We start from the raw sequence: 21,876 nt of genomic DNA, 5'->3' as shown, positions 1-21,876 counted from the left end.
TGTGTGTATATATATATATATATATATATATATATATATATATATATATATATATATATATATATATATATATATATATATATATATATATATATGATATGGATATAAAGAGAGATAGATATAATGTATAAAAAAACCCTGTGCCTCCCCCTTCCATAGTCTCATATTAACCCCAGTGCTGTCTGCCTAGTGCTGGTTGGACATTGTGGGGACATACAGCGTGAGGTTCCCCTGATTTTTTTTTTTCTCCTTCTAGCCCTAGGCTTTGCCAGCTGGGACTGGTAGCACCATAGCAGGAGAACCCTCGGCTATGATGCCAACCAGCCCCAGCCGGAATAATCCAGCCAGAACATGCTTGGAGGGAAAAATCCTCTTCCAGAGACGCCAAAACTGCTACTGAATACAAAAGCCTCCCGCTGTTCAGGGGCAGGCTGGGCTGGGAGGGGGGGCAAGGTCTCCCAGGCCAGTCCTATAGTTGGCCACCTTGGGCTGGGTCACTGGCCATCTGCATTTTTTTTTTTCCTTTAAATTGTTACTAATAGGCTGCTGAGTCGAGTCTTGCCCCCCCCGGGGTAAAATTTGCCAGCCCTCCGCTGCCACCGCTTAATGAAATACTAACAGGCAGATCTATGTATAACCTGGGGCATGCTTCTCTGGTCTCTGACAGAGTGGAAAAGCATCACTAACGTTGGTGTTACCAAGTCGCTGGACCTGCTGGCATTGCTGTTTTAATGTTTGCATTGTGACTGTAGGCATTTTCACTGTCGGCAATCACAACGTCTCTATTTTATCTGTGTGGAAGTTAAAATACCGGCATTTAGCCTGTCAGCATTTTCACGTCCGCATGATAAGTGTCAGTATTTTTTCCTTCGTCATTTCATACCCAATCCATATATACATACATATTAGATATCTACACAGACAGTGGACAAAAAAAATCGAAGCACCATATAAAGTCACTTGGGGATTGAGCCACCACATGTGCCATGGTATTGACTACCTATGTCTGGAATTGTGCAGATGGGATGCAGCACTATTCTTACACAAAAAGTTGTGAACTTGTGCATGATTATCATAATGCTAAATTGGGGTCAGATCTAGTGACTAAGAAGGCCATGACATATGAATATCATCGGTGTCATGCTCATGTAATCAATTTGATTTATTACAACCTCTACTAAACTGAACTAGAGTGGTACCATCTGTAAAGTGTACAGTAAGATTTTGGTATTCTACTAGTGCCAGCTATATAATCTCATTATAAATAATGTTTTGTTTATGTTTTTCTTTGATAGGAGTCAAACAGTTTTTCAAAAAGTTCTTCTTTTTCCTGTGACAAATTATCTCAGTAAGTACTCTGTTTTCTCAAATTTTAATTGTTAGAGGCTCACTTAAATTGCTTGAATGTGTTTTATGCCTCTCCTAACTTTGGGTTTGTTCTTGTCTTAACTATGCATGTTAGATTAATCTCTGTACCAAATTCCTCTGTCAACTGGAGTTTCTGCCTTCCATCATTTCTTTTATTTACATAGTTTTTATAAAGTTGATAAAGTATGGCTTTATTACTTATTTGCCTTATCGTTCTGCATACGTTTTAACATTCCTGACATTTTTATTTTTAAGACAAATGTATTTTTCTACAATTCTTGGATTGCTTGGTGAATTGCTTATTTTTCATAGTTTTATAAAGGAGTGTAAAGACATTTCAATGAAAAAAGTGCTAAGAATGTATTAAATTCAACTGCAGAAACGTGGACTTTGGTCGCATCATGGAGGAAGGTTGCGAACTTGACCTCACATTTATCACAGAGCGGATAATCTCTGTATCCTTTCCAAGTAGCTGCTCAGATGAAACTTACTTTCACAATCTTCAGGACGTGACCCGCATGCTGAAATCAAAACATGGGGATAATTATTTGGTAACTATCAGAAGTTTTACTGTAACCACAAAATGAGTAGATTTGTTAAGCATCTTTATGTCTTATGTCTCATCATGACTGTGAGCCATTGGGACTAATACTTAATACATGTGTTATGTTTGAAGCTTCTGATTACATTGGTCAAAGTATGCTTAGAAGTGCAACTGTGAGGTACAAAGTTTGTCCTATTACTATTGTAGAGATTAGCCCCGATCTCTGGGACCTCAGGGGGGTGAATTGACTCCTGTAAAAGGACTTGAATTAAAGACAGTGCACCCTCTCTGCAAAGTAGGGAATGTTCCTGTAAATGTGCCCCTTTTATCTCGGTTAATTATTTCCTTTCATAAAATGAAAATTGACAGATGCAAACTTTTGCACCCCCACAAATCCCACCATTTTGGCCTGTATGTCCATGTTTTTGTGTTAATCCAGATGCACTTGTTCCAAACTAAGCACATGGCAGCACAAAGAGCATTTTCAATGCTTTACATGTAGATATTGGGCCAATTTGCTAATATTGCAGACAATCTAAATATGTTAGTGTCCAGCATAAAGCTACTTAAGCTATAGAAAACATTATTAGTTATTGATGTTGGGGTAGATGCATGGAAACTGGTGCACAGGAAAAGGTAGTGTTACCCAAGGGAAAGCAATCGCATATTCATTTTAATTCTTTAAGCTTTACTAGAAAATATGCAGAATCTGATACTTGTAGAAGTGAAACACCACATTTTTCTTGTGCACATTGTGCAATTAATTGCTCCTTGTAATGCAGTGTGTTGTGTAGATACTATTTTTATACATTAAGGAAAATATTTTTTCTTTTCTTTTAAACAGGTATTAAATCTATCAGAAAAGCGTTATGAGCTTTCTAAACTTAACACTAAGGTATTTATTATCAGATTTGCATTACTACAGATTGCTTAATATGTTGCTTTGCTTTCCTTTTTCACATGATTACACATTTTTATTTTAATATATATATACGTAGTTTTACATCTAGACAGCAATTCACTGCAATATGATTCTGATTATATTGATGGTGAAAAAGATACTTATGTTTTAGTATAGACCAGTGGTTCCCAAACTTTTGCAGTTCGCGGCACCCTTAGAGTCTCCAAATTTTTTCAAGGCACCCCTCCAAAATAATTACTGAGCAGTCCTGTTTTAGAAGTAGTTGGGTCAAAAAATTGTAATAAGTATTTAGGTCACGACAGAAATACTTATTTAGTTGTATGCAAAAATGCCCCTCTGCATCCAGGCACACTGCCCCCTCTGCATCCAGGCACACTGCCCCCTCTGCATCCAGGCACACTGCCCCCTCTGCATCCAGGCACACTGCCCCCTCTGCATCCAGGCACACTGCCCCCTCTGCATCCAGGCACACTGCCCCCTCTCACGTTGCCCCCTCTGCCTTCTGTCCCCCTCCTACGATGTCCCCCTCCTCTGCCCTCTCTCACGCTGTCCCCCTCCTCTGCCCTCTCTCACGCTGTCCCCCTCCTCTGCCCTCTCTCACGCTGTCCCCCTCCTCTGCCCTCTCTCACGCTGTCCCCCTCCTCTGCCCTCTCTCACGCTGTCCCCCTCCTCTGCCCTCTCTCACGCTGTCCCCCTCCTCTGCCCTCTCTCACGCTGTCCCCCTCCTCTGCCCTCTCTCACGCTGTTCCCCTCCTCTGCCCTCTCTCACGCTGTTCCCCTCCTCTGCCCTCTCTCACGCTGTTCCCCTCCTCTGCCCTCTCTCACGCTGTCCCCCTCCTCTGCCCTCTCTCACGCTGTCGCCCTCCTCTGCCCTCTCTCACGCTGTCGCCCTCCTCTGCCCTCTCTCACGCTGTCGCCCTCCTCTGCCCTCTCTCACGCTGTCGCCCTCCTCTGCCCTCTCTCACGCTGTCGCCCTCCTCTGCCCTCTCTCATGCTGTCGCCCTCCTCTGCCCTCTCTCACGCTGTCGCCCTCCTCTGCCCTCTCTCACGCTGTCGCCCTCCTCTGCCCTCTCTCACGCTGTCGCCCTCCTCTGCCCTCTCTCACGCTGTCGCCCTCCTCTGCCCTCTCTCACGCTGTCGCCCTCCTCTGCCATCTGCCCTCCTCCTCTGCTCTCTGTCCCCCTCCTCTGTCCCCTTCCTCTGCCCTCTGTCCCCTTCCTCTGCCCTCTGTCCCCTTCCTCTGCCCTCTGTCCCCTTCCTCTGCCCTCTGTCCCCTTCCTCTGCCCTCTGTCCCCTTCCTCTGCCCTCTGTCCCCTTCCTCTGCCCTCTGTCCCCCTCCTCTGCCCTCTGTCCCCCTCCTCTGCCCTCTGTCCCCCTCCTCTGCCCTCTGACCGCCTCCTCTGCCCTCTCTCACGCTGTCACCCTCCTCTGCCATCTGACCGCCTCCTCTGCCCTCTCTCACGCTGTCGCCCTCCTCTGCCCTCTCTCACGCTGTCGCCCTCCTCTGCCCTCTCTCACGCTGTCGCCCTCCTCTGCCCTCTCTCACGCTGTCGCCCTCCTCTGCCCTCTCTCACGCTGTCGCCCTCCTCTGCCCTCTCTCACGCTGTCGCCCTCCTCTGCCCTCTCTCACGCTGTCGCCCTCCTCTGCCCTCTCTCACGCTGTCGCCCTCCTCTGCCCTCTCTCACGCTGTCGCCCTCCTCTGCCCTCTGTCCCCCGCGGCACCCCAGTGACAGCGCCGCGGCACCCCTGGGAGCCGCGGCGCACACTTTGGGAACCGCCGGTATAGACAATATAATTCCTGGCAATTGAAAATTGCCAGGTTTAGGGTTACAAAGTAAAATAAATGTGCAAATAAAAATAAGCCCTGCTGTCCTGGGCACAGAGGTGAATAGAATTGCTAAAAAGAGTGCTCTAGACAGGCAGATCTGAATACTAATGCCCACACGGCTATTAGATATTAAAAGTGTACCATTCAACAGAGGGTGGTTTAAAATGGACCCCAAAACAGGTAAACATTATGGAATGGCTACACTTTTAGGAATACTACATTGCTTACTTTTACAAGTCTTTAAATATTTTAAAAAGTTTATAAATATTTTAGCCCAACTGCAAACATAGGCCTGAGTAAATAGGGAACATATCTGCCAATTTTGTGCATTTAGTCCACAAAATTACTCTGCACATGCTCAGAATCGGATGATGCGCAACAGAACTCAGCCACGTCCAAGTCATCTTTGAGTGCAAACTGCAATTACTACAGCCTATGATTTTGGGGAGGGAATGGGGTGGAAACGGGATGCACCTAGGCAATGAACAGTAAGGGCGTTCTCGTGCAGCCATGTTCACGTCAAGCTCAGGTGCATGCAGACATATCTCTTGCTCCAGCTAGAGGTCTATACTAAGTGGCAGTTGCTAATGCTGACAGCTGAGTATTCAGGCTAGAACATGTGTTTGCAACCAGGAGCAACTGTAAAAATGTCTAATGTACAGTAGACATTAAGAACACCCTAATAAACGTTTTGCAAGAAAACACACAACATTGTTTTGAAAAAATGTCTGTGTATAATCATAAATGACTATAATATTGACAGGCAACATTAATTGAATATATAATTTTTCTGTAAGTTATTTTGAGATTTTATATTCCACATAGGTATTGTATGTATCCTGCAGTGTCTGGTCTAGTACAGCAGAGTAAACCTGCACTTTTAGTCATCGCCACACGTATCTTGAGATCTGTTCCTTGTTGACTTCGGGAGTATGCAGAGCCGATTTACATGCAGTAAAACAAACGCACAAGATGTGCTCAATATGTGCGCCTTAATGACTTTTGCCCATTTTTAATCTCTGTGAGATTAAATCTGATGAGATTGATGATTTAGAAGACATCCTTCTACATTATGCTGTTTACATGATAAATCATTTGAGAGTGATCTCTGTGCAGTCTGTTACTTGTGTCAAAGTAGCTTAAAAAAATTGCTTGAATGAGTGTTTAAAATGTGGTATTATAAACAATTGATTTAATTACTTAGCTTTTTTTATTTCAATTAAATTTGTCTGGTTATAAGCTGTAAACGGTACACATGTGTATGTATATTTTATTTGTGTGTGTAGATTTGTTATTATAATAGTTGGATAATTTGTAAGTATACCATTGGTCAGATTGATTTTAAATAATACAGTAAGTAGCATTGTTACTAATCATCAAGAAGCATTTGACTGACTGTACATAAAATATTTTTTGTTTAATTTTGAATGTAGGTAATGGATTTGGGCTGGCCTGATCTGCATGCCCCCCCTCTAGATAAAATGTGTACCATCTGCAAGGCAATGGAATCTTGGCTAAACAGTGATCCTTTGCATGTAGTTGTAATTCATTGCAGAGTAAGTACATGTCAGTTTTTTAAGATGTTTTTATTTTTTTTTCCCCTTTTGCAATAATCGCATGCATTATTTTTCTTTGTTGTGTGTAGCGAGATTGAATTTTATATAATTGTACCTAAATCTGGCCACACTCATTAAGAGCTGGTCAGACAATATGATTGATTTCTACCAAACTATCCCAGCATTGCAGTATAGAAAGTGACCATTTTATTTGATCAAAATCTATTCTTAGGCAATTTGGCGGAACAGAAATTGAGTTGGCTTTTTATCCAATCCAAAGCTGTATGGGATCACTTGCTAACCTGTAATAACGTGTATTTCCAGACTGCCAAACAATTGAATCTGCAAATGTTGCTATCTGGTGTCCATACATGGGTCATTCTGGCCTCTTGACCTGCTAACGTCTTGGTGCCACATACCATTGGACACCTTCAGAGATCTTGTGAAGTCCAATGGGCACGAGGGAGCCCTATATAATATTGCGCAGGCAGTTTTATTGTTGTGGCTGATCTGTGTATATATTCTAATATATGTTGATAAAACTGTTGTGTGACACGAAGAGCAGTATAGAAATTGTACAGAATGGCAAAGAACTTTGAATCTCTGTTTTGCCACAAATCTTGATTCATGTCAATTCTCACTACAATCACATTCTTCTCTCGTTGTGAGACTGAATCTTAGTTTTTTTTACCAAAATCTTTTATTAACCCTTTTCTCATGTGGGTTAAAGAAGGGAGGCTGCAATTAGTCACTCTGCTCATACCCATCTTGTTTCCAGTACAATTTGCAAGTTTATGCAGTTGCAGCATGATTTATTTCTGTGTTACTACTTTCTAGGGTGGGAAAGGAAGAATTGGAGTTGTGATATCATCTTACATGCACTTTACCAATGTTTCTGCAAGGTGAGTTACAATATTGTTTTGCTTAAATAAGCAAGTTTGTTTTCAAGCAGTTTAATATGTCTGCTTACTTAGATACCAAAACTACATGTGCTTTACAGTAGGCAGACTAGGTCAAAATGTGCCAGCTATTCCATAATCTTTCATGAACTCTACTATCGAGATGCTTGAAATAGTCACAAACTGTTTCTTGAACGAGTTTGTGAAATTGGTGCAAAAATGCTAAGATTTGCTTGAATTTCTCAAAGCGTAGTTCCGTTATAAAATTGAGCTACATTTCAACAAGGTGAACATGTTCACACAACTACATAAAGGCGTGAAGCCCAAGGTAGACAAATATGAAGGGATTTTAAATGTAATTTAATAATTCCACATTTTATATTGTAGTTCCAGCTATCCCTAACTTCAAGGGTCCGCATTCTGTGGAAAATTTAGTTGCTGGAAATTTCCCTAATTTTCAGGATTCACAATCTGCACAATACAGTTTCCCATATTTCATTATATATTCCAGTGACAGTAGACATTGCATGGTACTCCTGGAAATAATTTTAAAATATTGACAACTATGCTTTTATGTTTGTTATTGATTAAATTAGATAACCAGGTGTGACCGATACAGAAATTGCCGTATGATCTTGTGTATTTTTATTATAAACCCAGCGCCTATGCCTGGTACCCTGGCAGATCTAGAGAAAGCCTGCGTCTACTCATATATTCCAATAAAATCTGTGGCTTACAACCTGGTGTTTAACATAAACTGCAAAATGTTTACATCTCACTTATATTACAGTGAGCCCTGAAGCGAGAGGTTTCTTCTGACCATAAGGGTTCCATGACTGTTGGATTTTAGTTTAAAAAAATAAATAACAATTATATTTTGATACACTACCAATTGACTGAAGTGGTAGATTTTGCCATAAAATTCTATAAAGTGAACTTATGTCAATTACTTCTATGAAGCAATAACACGAACAAGAATAAAGCAGAATGCCTTGAAATGTATATTGTAATGTGTTTTTTATTGTTTGTTCGTTTTGGTTTTTTTCAGTGCTGACCAAGCTCTTGATCGCTTTGCAATGAAGAAATTTTTTGATGATAAATTATCAGTACTTATGCAGCCATCTCAAATAAGGTGGGTCATTGTTTGGCAGATGTTAATGTAAAGAATGTATCAAGTATATATGGAGATTATCAAGATATCTGACATGCAATATATTACTTTATACTGTTTCAAGTGCAAATGTACTCTTATTAGTGGGTTTATTTTCTACGGTTTCCTGCAAAATGATTAAATTATTTTGCCATAAATCATCATGCAGCACCATGGGCAGCACGGTGGCTAAGCGGTTAGCACTTCTGCCTCACAGCGCTGGGGTCATGAGTTCAATTCCCGACCATGGCCTTATCTGTGTGGAGTTTGTATGTTCTCCCCCATGTTTGCGTGGGTTTCCTCCGGGTGCTCCGGTTTCCTCCCACACTCCAAAAACCTACTAGTAGGTTAATTGGCTGCTATCAAAATTAACACTAGTCTCTGTGTGTGTGTGTGTGTGTGTGTGTGTGTGTGTGTATATGTTAGGGAATTTAGACTGTAAGCTCCAATGGGGCAGGGACTGATGTGAATGAGTTCTCTGTACAGCGCTGCGGAATCAGTGGCGCTATATAAATAAATGGGGATGATGATGCTCTGAGAATGTAATATATCTGTATGCTGTATACTACTCCCTATGTAGTAGCATCAGTGGCAGCTGTAAAATATCAGCTCACAGGCGCAGAACTGGATTAAGACCTCATGGGGCCCTCTCCCTCATCCATACAATATGATCATCATCAACATTTATTTATACAGCAGCAGCATATTCCGTAATGCTTTACAATTGGGACCAAATGCAATAATTAAACAATACTGGGTATTACAGACAGATAGCAAGGTATGAGGGCTCTGCTCGCTAGCTTACACAAATGCCACGTATACAAATTGGTGCTGAAGGCGAAGCTTTTAAAGCACCTTCCTCCAACTACACCTGAACACAAATACATGGCACTTCTAGTTCTCGAAGTATAAATGTATATGTGGGTATAAGTGTATGTATATGTATGTGTGAGTTTATGTATGTGTGTGTGTGAGTGTATGTGTGTGTGGATATATGTGTATGTGTGTGTGTGTATATATAATATATATTTATATTTTCTCAGAGTATAAATGTACATGTGTGTTTGTAAATGCATATGTGGGTATAAGTGTGCGTGTGTGCGCAATGTTGTTCAAGTTTGGTGTGATGTAACCAATCATTTATTTGTGCCTTTAAATCTCATTCGTTTATATTCCCAGTGTGTTTTGGAACTAAAAAAGGTTTTCTTTAGGAAAAAAAATATTTTGAAAAACAATAGCTTAAAAAAATATTGTCACCGCCATTAATATTTGGTGAAGCCTTCCCTATCACAAATAAAGCACTGAGACGCTTTCAATAATTCTTAACAAGGTTGGAGAATATTTGTTGAGGAATCTTGACCCACTCCTCCATACAGAATATTTCCAGTTCCTTGATATTCTTAGGTCATCACTTGTGGATTGAACTCTTCAATGCAAACCACAGGTTATCAATTGGGTTCATATCAGGAGACTGAAAGGGCCACTACAACTTTAATATTGTGTACCTCAACCATTTCTGTGTGGATTTTGATGTGTTTGGAGTCATTATGTTGCTGAAAAGTCCACCAATGGCCAAGTATCAGCCTTCTGGCAGAGGCGAACAGATTTTTCCCTAAAATCTCCTGATACAGAGTGCAATTAATTAGGTCATTGATTTAGACAAGAGCCCCTGAACCACTGACAGCAAAACAGCCCCAAAGCATCAATGATTCTCCACCATATTTGGTAGTGGGTATCGGGTGCTTTTCTTTGTATGCAGTCACTTTTTTGCTACAAACATGACAATGGGATGCATAGCCAAAAGTAACCTTTTTGTCTGATCTTACCACATCACACTATTCCATTTGTAGTTCAAATACATTTTGCAAAGTTCAGGTGTGGCATTGTATATCTTGCTGGTAGTAAAAGTTTTTTCCGTGGAACTCTTCAAAAAAGCTTCTGGTCTGGGAGTTGGCATCTGACAATGGATTTTGACATTTTTAAACCCCAACATTCAACTCAACTGTGATCTTTGGGTTTGTCTTTTTGTCTCTTTCCCTCCTCCTTGCTGTAAGTGGGGACAGTATGCTCGTGCATACTCTTCCTGAAAAGTTTTCATCTGTTCTTTTTATTATCTCCCTGATTGTGCTTAATGTTAATTTCAGCTGACTACTAAGGTTTTTATCTCCATTTCCTTATTGTGTAGGTCTTCAGCCTTCTGTCTCATTTTTGGTTGCCAGATCTTTGGTTTTAGCCATGTTGGTGGATGACATAAGGATTTTACATGTGTGTAACCTCATATTTATAAAACACCAGGGAAACAGGAAATGGTCATAGTCAACAATGTTGAGTTTCTGGAGACGTGGAGCAATAAAGAGTTTTTGCACTAGGCAATTTACTTTGGTTTTACTTAAAATATTCTTTAGGGGTGTCTATATTGTGCCCCCTAAGTTTTTGAAGTATAATTCTGATCTACTTCTAGATCAAATTACATATAATGCCCCCCTCATCATGTTTTATTAAACATATTAAGTAGTGTAAAATATAATGTTATTTACAGCTGCACTGCTGTGCTGGAGTGGGACAGCTTGTGTAAATAAATATTAATGTTAAATAATAATTTCGATACAGATGTCCTGCAGTGACGGAGGGTTGCCTCAATAACGATTAATATTGAATATAGATTTACTTATAGATATCCTGCAGTGCTGAGGGGGAGTGGAGAATGCTTGAATAAATATGAATACTAACTGAATTTCTGTCCTGGGTTGCTTCTCTCAGACTTCAGTGGCGATTTCCAGCAGCCAGTCAAAGATGGTCCCTGTCTGTCTGGCTCCTATATGCTCTCGCTTCGCATTAGTCATGTGATGCTGGACACCAGGGATCAGAGAAGAATGTGTTCAGTTCCTCCAATCAGGGCTCCAAACTTGCTTCACTGATCCCTGGTGCTCAGCCTCACATAATTGGGGTTGAATGAGTGGAGACAGGGCAGCCAAAAGGACCACACCATCAGCTTTATCATAAAGTTGTTAACCCTGTAAATACCTGCCTGGTGGTGCAGTTGGCCTATTTTAGCATACTTATTACATTCCCCAAAACTTTTTTTCTTACATGTGATATAGATGGATTGTTATTGATTAGGAGGACCTTATTATTTTATTTTGTGATGACCTTGTTATGTTGAGTAAATATGCTAAAACATTTCTGCTTATTGTAAATTATTCTATTATGCAAATGTGATGTATGAGACAAATATTACATTACCGTATCATTCATCTGTGTCAATGTTTTCCTAGATATGTAAATTTTTTGAACGGGCTCCTCTCTGGAATGGAGAAAATGAATGCCACACCGCTGTTTTTGCATTATATTATTCTTCATGCCATTCCCAATTTTGATACAGGTGGAGGTGAGTATTTTATACAAATTTTCATATGAAGAGTATCCATAGAATTATGCTCAAGATATGCTTGTTAGAATTGTTACAGTATATCTATTAAACTACATAACCTTTCAAAACAAGTGTCCTTAGCCTTGCTATATGGTTTCCAGGTGCTAAATACATACATGATTGGTGAGTCTTGAACATAGTGTTTTAACTCTTAGAATTAGTTGTACAAGTTATATATTTCAGGTAGTTTTTCAAAATCTTTAAACATTATTATGTATTTTAAGTGCGCTAAGATTTTGCCGTTTTATTACAGAATATTGGCAATTGTCAATTGCTGACAGACAATAATTTCTAATGAATTCTATTACTCTCAATATAGTTGGCATATACAAGGGCCAACTGAAAGGATAGAAAAGAAAAGTTATTTCATGTATTTCACAGATAACCTAATCCTGGGAACTTAATTAAAGGTAAAATCCACTTTTAGTGTGTCTTAAATTTGCAAAATAGACAGTTTCCCTGTAGACTGTGTACATTACCTTATCTGAAAGTCCTGCCATCTTGCCCCTCCCCACATGCTGCATTATCTCTTTAACCCCCAAAAATGTCATTCAGGAAAGTGGAGTTGGCCTTTAAACTTGCATTTCTTAGGACTTTAGATATTAATAAATAAGACCACTGTAATATACAATATGTATAACAACAATTTAAACAAATTCCAACTAATGAAATATGCATTTTCTGCAAAGGTAGATTTAAATGACTGTAAAAAGAATAAAGCAAATTATATTTCACCATTCTTTACTACTCTTTCAAAACAAAGTTATGAAATATACAGTGTATCATATCTAAATGTATTTACCTAATACAATGTGAGTGAAACAAAATCAATGTTGTGCTAGAGAATTAAGTGATTTTATGTATTCTCATTATTGGGAATGTTTGTTTTGTAGCAGTGCTCTTCAATAGAGGAGTAAATATACTATATCACATAGAAGCAGTGTAATGACCCAATATTGAGTTATGGGTACTAGTAAATAATGGGGGACATTGGGAACATTTTTAAATACAGCTGACAAAATTAAGGCACTGGGCCTGATTCATAGTAGAACGCACTGGGCCTGAATCATCGAGGAATGCAATTTGCATTTTTTAAAATCAGATGGAAATTGCACGCATCTATGACCGTATTAAAGTACAAGAGGATCTCATGAAACGTTTCTGTTTGAATAAGGGTATAAATGCACTCCAGCTTTATGGTACTTGCCATATGCAGTCACAGGGCACACTGCAAGATGCGCACAATGCACATGTGTAATATAAAAAAATTTCAAACATGAAATACATATATCAGGATGTTCTTAAACTTAGTGATACGGCTAAACATCACGTATGTCAGAGGTGCTCAGAGTTTGTATTGGACGAATGTGCATGCGCTTGACCTTGACACGTTCTTACTTTACTTTGCATACATGCATACGCCCCTTCCCTCTCCTGTTCTTCCCTTCAAATGGAAATGATGCTTCTGACTGCCTGCGATTTGAACTTTAATTGCATGCACTTGCATTCACAGTTTCTGAGCATAGTATTACAAGAAATTGCACACAGATAACCTGCTAAAGCTTAAATTGGGTGTTGGTGTCAACAGATGCTGAAAATCTAAAGGTAATCCTAAACCTTTAGATCAGGGGTGTCCAACCTTTTAGCTTCCCTGGGCCACATTGGAAGACGACGAGCTGGTTTGGGCCGCACATAAGATACACTAACAATAACGATAGCTGATCATCCAAAAAAAACATAGAAAACATAGTGTGTGTGTATATATATATATATATATATATATATATATATATATATATATATATATATATATATCACTTTTTTTTCAAGTCCCCCTATACTTACCTTTCAATCGCCCTGTTCAAAAAATCCTCTCTAGTTATTATACTATAATCACTTTTTGTATTGTTTCGATGCAATATCATTTAAGCCAGGCATTGTATATCAGAGTGCCCTGACCAGGCCTGCGGTACCTGACATATACACCACTGTGACCCCAAATTGTCACCTGTTTTGATAATTACACCACTATGTTAGTTAAGGGATAACAACTTATAATGGGCCAAAGAGAATAATATATAATGCCCCATTAGTAATACAAGTAGAAGTATGTAGCAGGGAGATAAGGTCCATGATGCTCCAGGACCAGGTGACTTTTATTCACTTGTCAGCGTCCCTTGATATAATAAAAAAAATCCCCTTAACTTACCTTTTAATCGGCTTGTTCTTCTGTCCTCTTCTCTTCTTTTCTCCAATTCTGTGCTGCTGATTGTTCTTCTCGCGCGGGTGTCTCCTCTGTGCTGCGCTCCGCAATGGATGTTGGGCGTGATGACATCACGCCCGACATTCACTGCTAGCACCGCATGGAGGGAGCCGGAGTACCAGCTGACGTGACCGCAAGGTAAGTATTTTCTTTTCTTTTTTTTTTTTGCAGGATTTTTTTTTTCCATTAACAGCGCTGCCCCCTTGCCACAACCAAAACTCCTTCTGGACCACATTTACAGGCGAGTTGGACAACCCTGCTTTAGATTAAGCGCTATAGTGAATTAACAAAATTACATAATGTATCAAAGGTTTAAATGTATCAACAATGATTGTCTCTCAAAATTGTTTGAGATATGAATATATTATGCACTATGAAAGAGCATGAGCTTATGTCCTAAAAGGCCATTAATGAGGTGACGTCCAGACTACTAGTGGTAATCCAGCAAGAAGCAGGAAAATTGATATAGTGAAAGAAATGGTTGTTTTCACACTACCTATTTCAGATGAAAGTCTAATTCAAAATTCCTGATGCATTTATACTTCCAATCCAACGAGGCTTGCTTGAAGATATAACCAGAATTGCAGTGAGACAAATTGATTTGTGCATGTGTGTATGGAATCCAATAATGAGAATAAGGAAAACCTGAAAAACCATTGATTAAACAAGAGTCTTAAATAAGAACACTTTTTTTATCAGTAGTAAAAACAGCTTGGAAAAACGAATTGTCCCAACTGTGTAGTGAAACTATCAAACGATATGTACAAGACCCTAAGCGAGTAGTAGATTTGATGATCACAGCGTGCACACGAATTAGCGTGCCTCCCAGTATGCTCAAAGCAATTTCATGCAAAATACGACACGCAACAGGATTTGTGTCCGAGGATCAATCAGGCCCACTGTGTACATGTGATGTAAAATTTGTTGTTACTCAAAATAAAATAGCAGATTTGATCATATCCTCTGCCAGGCCATACAGATAATTTTTTACTCGGATGAAAAAAGGTTAAAATGTGGCGCACAGATTTTATCTATTATTGCAGTAAATTGCATTTAAAACCATGCCCTCTTTTTACATTGCACCTATTTTTCAGTGTTCCTCTTTCACACCAGTTGGGGGACACTGCTCACCTTGGGGTATAGAGGGCGCTGTCGGCGAAATGGCTCTAAAATACTTGTTTAGCCTGCTCCCCTCTATGCCCCCTCCACAGGAAGAGCTCAGTTTTTTTCTTAGTGCCTACGGAGTAGGGCGCTTTTAGTCTAGTCTTAGAGGTTTTTTTTATGTTTTTATAGATAGCTAAGATTTCTCTGCGGCGATCACCGGGTGAACACCGCGGCTACTTCAGGGAGAGTGCCTGAGGTGCTTTAGTGCCGTCCCCTCTAATTTATGTAGGACTCCTGGGAAAATGGTCACCTGGCACTCCGGTAGTGTCCAGGATCCAGCCGCTTCCAGCGAGGCGATGCAGGCCCCCCCGGGAGCTGCGGCAGCATGCTACGGCTGCCCTTGACTGCTGTGGAGGCAGAGCCGGTTGTGGTCCAGTAGCCCAGCCTGTCAGATGGCATTTGGAGGAGAAGTTGCAAACAGGTAGTGAGGCATATTATGTTGGTGGGGTCCATTGCAGAATTAAGGATAGACAACCCACTCCTGGGGACCGTGGGTGCTTATACATTTTCCTCTTCTCCGGGTACGCAGTACTCAGACGTCATTTCTTCGGGACAGGCATATTAGTTGCTGCAGGGTGGTCTCCGAGGTGCCTGTTTGGATGAGTAGTTTTGAACAGTCTATCCAGGGGTTGACCAGAGTGTCTATTTCCCTTGAAAAAAAAATTTCATTAGAGTATGGCAGGTGGACGGCTTAAAGCTTGGGTCTGCCTATGGCCCAGGAGTTGGTAGATTCAGACATGGATCCATCCAAGTTGGGAGATGGGTGATGTTCTAGAGGATTCTGACTATGAGGACTTGGCCACAGGTGAGGAGGATATGTCCAAGGGCATTGAGGACCTTATCATAGTAGTGCGACAGGTTCTTAACATATCGGATGGGAAACAATCTGTATCACAGACCTCTATGTTTAAAAGGGCAAAGAAAATAATGGTTTTCTTTCCTCCTTCTGCACAACTGTAGGAAATTTGGGACGAGGCTAGACTTAAGCCTGATAATAAATTTCAGATTCCCAGTCGATACAAACTTTTCTACCCCTTTACAGATTTGGAGGTAGGATCATGGGAGACTCAACCCAGTATTGATGCTCCTATTGCACACTTGGCGAAGTCTACTGTTTTTCTGTTGCCGAATGCAGTGTTGCTTAAAGACAGTACTGACAAAAAGTGTGAAGCGATTTTGAAATAGATTTATTCAGCATCTGGGGTGACCCTGCGTCCGGTGATGGCGGAGGCTTGAGTAGCTAAAGCTGTTGAAAAATGGGCCACTACCCTTCATGCAGGAATTTAGTCTGGCGTAGCTAGAACTGAGTTGGCTCCCCTGGCAGAGCATATTAAAGATGCTGCTGAGTTTTTAGCGGATGCGGTTCTGGATATGGAGCAGGGGTTGTCAATAACCTCTTCCTTAGCAGTGGCAGCTACATTGTGGTTAACATCTTGGGAGGCGGATGCTGATTCCAAGAGAGCTTTGGAATCTGTCCCATATGATGAAGCGGCTTTGTTTCATTCTTCTTTGGACAGTTTCATGAATCAGGCCAAGGGGGGAAGAGTGCTCTCTTCCGATAGCTGCACCAACTGCAAAAGGGAGGCGTTTTCGCTTCTTTCGGTTTGTCGGTCGCTCTAGAGGTGCTTTGATTACAAGGGGAGGGGGGCAAAGAGACAGACAGGCCTGGACAGAACGTCGCCCTGCCCCTAAGCCAGCAGACAAACAAGCAGCATGACTTCCTGCATCCTCCAACGCGGGCTTTGGTGGTGGGAGTGCGCCTATTGCTCTTTCAGGTGCGGTGGCTCAGGTCGACCACAAACACATGGGTGAAAGGTATAGTGCCAGGGGTATACAACTTGGACCTAGTGGGGGGCACCACCACAGCGTTTCATGACTACAATTTTTCCCAGGGAGTCAACAGGCTTTTCAGGGGGCAGTACATTCTCTTTGGGATGCCGGGGTGATTGTTCAAGTTCTATTGGGGCAGAGAGGTCAAGGCTTTTACTATCGCCTTTTTCTTTGGCAAAAACCGGATCGGTCCTTCAGACCAATTCTAAACATGAAGGACCTCAACACCTGCTTACTGGTAACCAGCTTTCGAATGGAGTCCATCAGATCTCTGATAAATTCCATGAAGAAAGGCAAGTACTTAGCATCCTTGTCGTATAGACAGGTCATCAAAGTCTCTTGCGGTTTGTCTGGAGTATTTTCAGTTCAGGGCTCTCTCATTCGGTTTGCCCACCGCACTGCAAGTGTTTACAATGGTAATGGCTATAATTGCAGCTCAGCTGTGTTTTACAGGGGGTGACTATTTTACCTTACCTAGACGACCTGCTGATCAAGGCGGAGTCAGTACCTTGGCTTCAGTCACATCTGCAGCTGACCAGGGACATTCTGCAGAAACACGGATGGGTGATTTAACTACAAAAAATACAGTTGGATACCAACCCAACGTATGGTGTTCCTGTGATTATTGTTCGACACAAATTGTCAGAGGTTTTTTCTCCCTTCAGACAAAGTGCGGAAGATCCGGCGTCAGGTGAAAGATCTTTTATCTCTAAATTGCATCTCAGTACTTCAGTGTATGAAGCTACTGGGTCACATGGATTCCTTGTTCAAGGCTCTGCAGTTTGTTCATTTTCATTTCCGTAAGTTTCAGCAGGAGATTCTGGCAAAGGTCGGATTCCCGCTTAGAAAGGCAGGTCTTTCAGTTGTCACAGACAACACGCCTGTCTCTTCTAAGTGGCTGAGGAGGGACATCCTAACACAGGGGCATCCTTTCTCGGTGTGGGACTGGACCGTGGTAACGACGGATGCCAGCTTGTTGGGGTGTGGTGCAGTCACTCTTCACCTCAGATTGCAATGGATTTGGACATCGGAGGAAGCATATAGGTATATACTGTAACTGCAGGCAGTATTCAATGCTCTAGTTCAGGCAAAGTCCTTCCTGGCGCATCGGCCGATCCTAATACAGTTGGACGATGCTACGGCGGTTGCTTACATAAATCATCAAGGAGGAACGAGGAGTCCTCTTGCCATGAAGTAAGTGTCAAAGATCATGAAATGTGCGAAACCGGTTCCGGCAATTTTAGCGGTGTTCATTCTGGAGGTGGACAAACTGGGAGGTCGACTACTTAAGTTGGCATGCCTTTCACCCAGGCGAATGGTCGCTCCATCCAGAGATGTCTCTTCAAATAGTCGTCCAGTGGAAATAGACATGATGGCTTTGCGGCACAACCGCAAGTTAGAAAGGTATTGTGCCAGGTCAAGAGACCCTCATGCATTCATAGTGGATGCTATGATGGTACACTGGAACTTCAACTTGGTGTATATTTACTCTCCACTTCCGATGCTGCTGTGGATCTTGCAGAAAGTGAGAGGCGAAAGGCTTCCAGTGATTCTACTGGCACCAGATTAGCAGAAAAGAGCGTGGTACTCAGATCTTCAAGACATGTCAGTAGATCGTCCTTGGCATCTGCATCTCAGGAAGGATCTTCTCAGTAAAGGTCCATTCTTTCATCAGGACCTAGATCAATTGGCTTTGACGGCTTGGAGGTTGAATCCTTGATTCTCAGAAACAAATGGTTTTAGGAGAGAGTAGTTAAAACCATGATCCAGGCGAGAAAACAGTCATCATCCACCATTTATCACTGCATTTGGAAAGTATATATATATGTTGGTGTGATCAAAGTGCCTAATTCTTTTTGTTTTGCTAGAGTGTTGGCTTTTCTGTAAGATCGTCTGGACAAGGGATTGAGGTTCTCGTCCCTTAAGGTCCAGGTAGCTGCGCTGTTGGTGTATTTTCAGAAACATATCGCTCTGTTACTGGAGGTGCAGACGTTTCTACAGGGTTACTTCAGGTACAACTGACTTTTGTTCCGCCAGTGGCTCTGTGGGACCTAAACTTGGTCCTTTCGGTGATTCAAAAGTCACCCTTTGAACCTTTTTGGAGTCTGTTTCTTTAAAACCTCTTTGCGGAAAATGACTTTTTTGCTGGCCATTGCTTCGGCCAGATGGGTATCGGAGTTAGCAGCCCTGTCATGTCGAATTCCTCTTCTGCTTTTCCATGACAATCGTGCGGTGCTTAGAGCTAAGCCTTTGTTTCAACCAAAAGGTGGTCTCGAGGTTTTACATAAATCTGGATATTGTTCTGCCGGTTCTTCCTGAGGATTTGCTGGCGCCTGGTCAAGACTCAGTCTCTTTAGATGTGGTCAAAGCTTTGCAGATTTATGTGGATTGTTCGGAAGACTGATAGTCTTCTTGTTCTGTATGACTATCGCAAGCGTGGCTGTCCGGCCACAAAGCAGACAATGGCTAGATGGATCACTGCTACTGTCCGGCAGCCGTACATTTCGGAGGGCTGTCAGTTTCCTGAAGGTCTGACAGCTCATTCCACGAGGTAGGTTAGGGCCTCTTGGGCGCACAACATGGGACCTCAGCTGAGCAGTTGTATGGCAGCTACTTGGTCTTCTGTTCATACATTCACCAGGGTTTATCGTTTCCACATTTTGGCCATAAAGTTTTACGTGCCGCTCATTCTGAGCAGTCCCACCCATAGGGACAGCTTTGGAACGTCGCCAAGGTGAGCACTGTCCCCCAACTGGTGTGAAAGAAAAAATAGGATTTTTGTACTTACCATAAAATCTCTTTCTTTACAAACGAGTTGGGGGACACTGCGCTCCCACCCTTTTTTCTGACAGTTCTGTTATGTGTTCTGTTGGTTGTGTTTCTGCCCTCTCTTGTGGCTTGGTTAGTAAACAAACTGAGCTCTTCCTGTGGAGGGGGCATAGAGGGAAGAGGAGCAGACTAGACAAGTTTTTTTAGTTCCATTACTCCCACAGCGCCCTCTAAATCCCAAGGTGAGCAGTGTCCCCCAACTCGTGTTCAGAGAGAGAGATTTTACGCTAAGTACAAAAATTCTATTTTTGTGTTCTACATGTGACTTTTGTTAGACAAATGTGGAACATTTTTCATCTGCAAGTTTTATACTATTAATGTTGTGTTCTAAATGCATAGAATAGCCTTTTCTAACTGCTCGTCCACATATCAGTGCTTAAGTGCCCAGTGCATTAGAAATAGAGCAGGTATCGGGAAAATTGATTGCTACAACAGCCATTTCTCATTCATATACTAAATTCTGTAGTGTTCCCAGCGTGTTGGCCTTAAATGTGCATTATAAAGTGAATGGGGGAGGTCTCCTGGATCAATGATCCTGATGCCTCGACTCATTTTTAGGGCACCACATGTCGAAGTGGACATTTTGAAGTGGCAGTTTTCCAATGTAGGCAGTAGGAGAAGTGATGGTATAGCATACCACCGGATACCAGTCTACTTCGACCATTGGGTAAAACTTTGACACATACACAGTGCACTTCAACAGATATATGAATAAGTTCTGAGATTGAAAAACAGTTGAAAATGACGAAAAACAAGCAATCATGTATTTTTTTATTTTTTTTACAGTTTGTCGACCATTTATAAAAATTTACCAGGCAATGCAGCCCGTGTTCACATCAGGAATTTAGTAAGTAGCATCAATTATAAATGCATGAAAACATATTCTTTCTTTATTACCTAGAGCCAGAGTGTGCATGTTAGGTATTCTTCTACTGCATGTTCTTATTTTTATTTATTTTTAACATGTATTGGATAACCTAAAAATAAGGCTAACTCCAACTACACAATGTGAGATATTTGAAATCAGTATCGATGGTGTAGAAGGTAGGATGCTTACAGGGAGCACTCAAGGTAATTTAAATTATTACCATGTTGCTTTTCCCCATTGTTGACCAATGAGTGTGTAAAGACTGTAGGGACAATAGAATCATTAATAAGTGATATGATGTCACTCAGTATTTTCGGCTAATGGAATTACTGGCCCTGGCTACAACAATCCTATGATTTCCTGTGACTTATTTAATCATATATAATATGAAATATGCTTTGCTAATATGGGGCCAATCGATTTGATGAAATTATTTATAATATCACAAACACAAAACCATTTCCTAACTCTGTTTTCTTAAACACTACATTCGTTGTGCAAGGATTCCTAGTGTAATCTCCCAATTTGTTTATTTTCTAATGTTGATTTGTTATACCACCCATAAATAAAAATGTTGACCAAACAACTATACCCCAGATCTGCCCAGCAAAACTCCCTTTAAACCATAGCCACGCCCACTATCAGTTGTCTTGCCCCTTTTTATCCATCAAAAACCAGGACTGTTTAGGGAGCATGGACTAATTGATAGCAAATTTGAGACTATGGTGCGAGCACAGTTGGTATATGAATGTGTTTCTCCTTGTCATGCTACCTTTGCTCAAAAAGTTTGACTGTAGCATGTCCTTTCTGAAAATAGGATGTGATAGGTATTTCCCTGCTAGCTAGATGGCGTGTTTTGGAAAGTAAGCTCTCCTACTTCTTCCTATAGCTTGCATAACATCATGTTGAACAAAATAGCCGTTTACCTGTTTTGTTATATTGGGACAGTGCCGTAACTAGACATTTTAGTGCCCTGGGTGAGACACCGGCGCCCCCCCATCTATGTGGTAGTGGCATTTGACAAGTGGGTGTGGCTAACCTGATGTGTGGGTGTGGCTGGCACTTTACTGAAAGAATTCTGTTACACATCTTTGCATATATATATATATATATATATATATATATATATATATATATATATATATATATATATATACATACATACATACATACATACATACATACATACATACATACATACATTGGTAGGATTGAAATAAATTA

The 21,876-nt window shown here is 41.1% G+C and overlaps 1 protein-coding gene across 3 annotated transcripts in view; it reads left to right on the top strand.

Annotated features, from left to right (window-relative positions):
* The window catches only part of TNS3 (tensin 3), a 282,436-nt gene that overhangs the window by 135,058 nt on the left and 125,502 nt on the right, over positions 1-21,876 (top strand). For all 3 annotated transcript variants that reach the window (XM_075212670.1, XM_075212668.1, XM_075212671.1), the window contains exons 6-13: positions 1,296-1,348; positions 1,748-1,919; positions 2,757-2,807; positions 6,097-6,219; positions 7,057-7,121; positions 8,167-8,250; positions 11,544-11,656; positions 20,571-20,631. In XM_075212670.1, the coding sequence (XP_075068771.1) occupies positions 1,296-1,348; positions 1,748-1,919; positions 2,757-2,807; positions 6,097-6,219; positions 7,057-7,121; positions 8,167-8,250; positions 11,544-11,656; positions 20,571-20,631 (722 nt within the window). The remainder of the gene's footprint in view (positions 1-1,295; positions 1,349-1,747; positions 1,920-2,756; positions 2,808-6,096; positions 6,220-7,056; positions 7,122-8,166; positions 8,251-11,543; positions 11,657-20,570; positions 20,632-21,876) is intronic.

This window comes from Mixophyes fleayi, chromosome 5 (genome assembly GCF_038048845.1).
Source record: "Mixophyes fleayi isolate aMixFle1 chromosome 5, aMixFle1.hap1, whole genome shotgun sequence".
In the NCBI taxonomy this organism is placed as follows: Eukaryota; Metazoa; Chordata; class Amphibia; order Anura; family Limnodynastidae; genus Mixophyes; species Mixophyes fleayi.
This window is presented reverse-complemented; position numbering and strand designations above follow the sequence as displayed.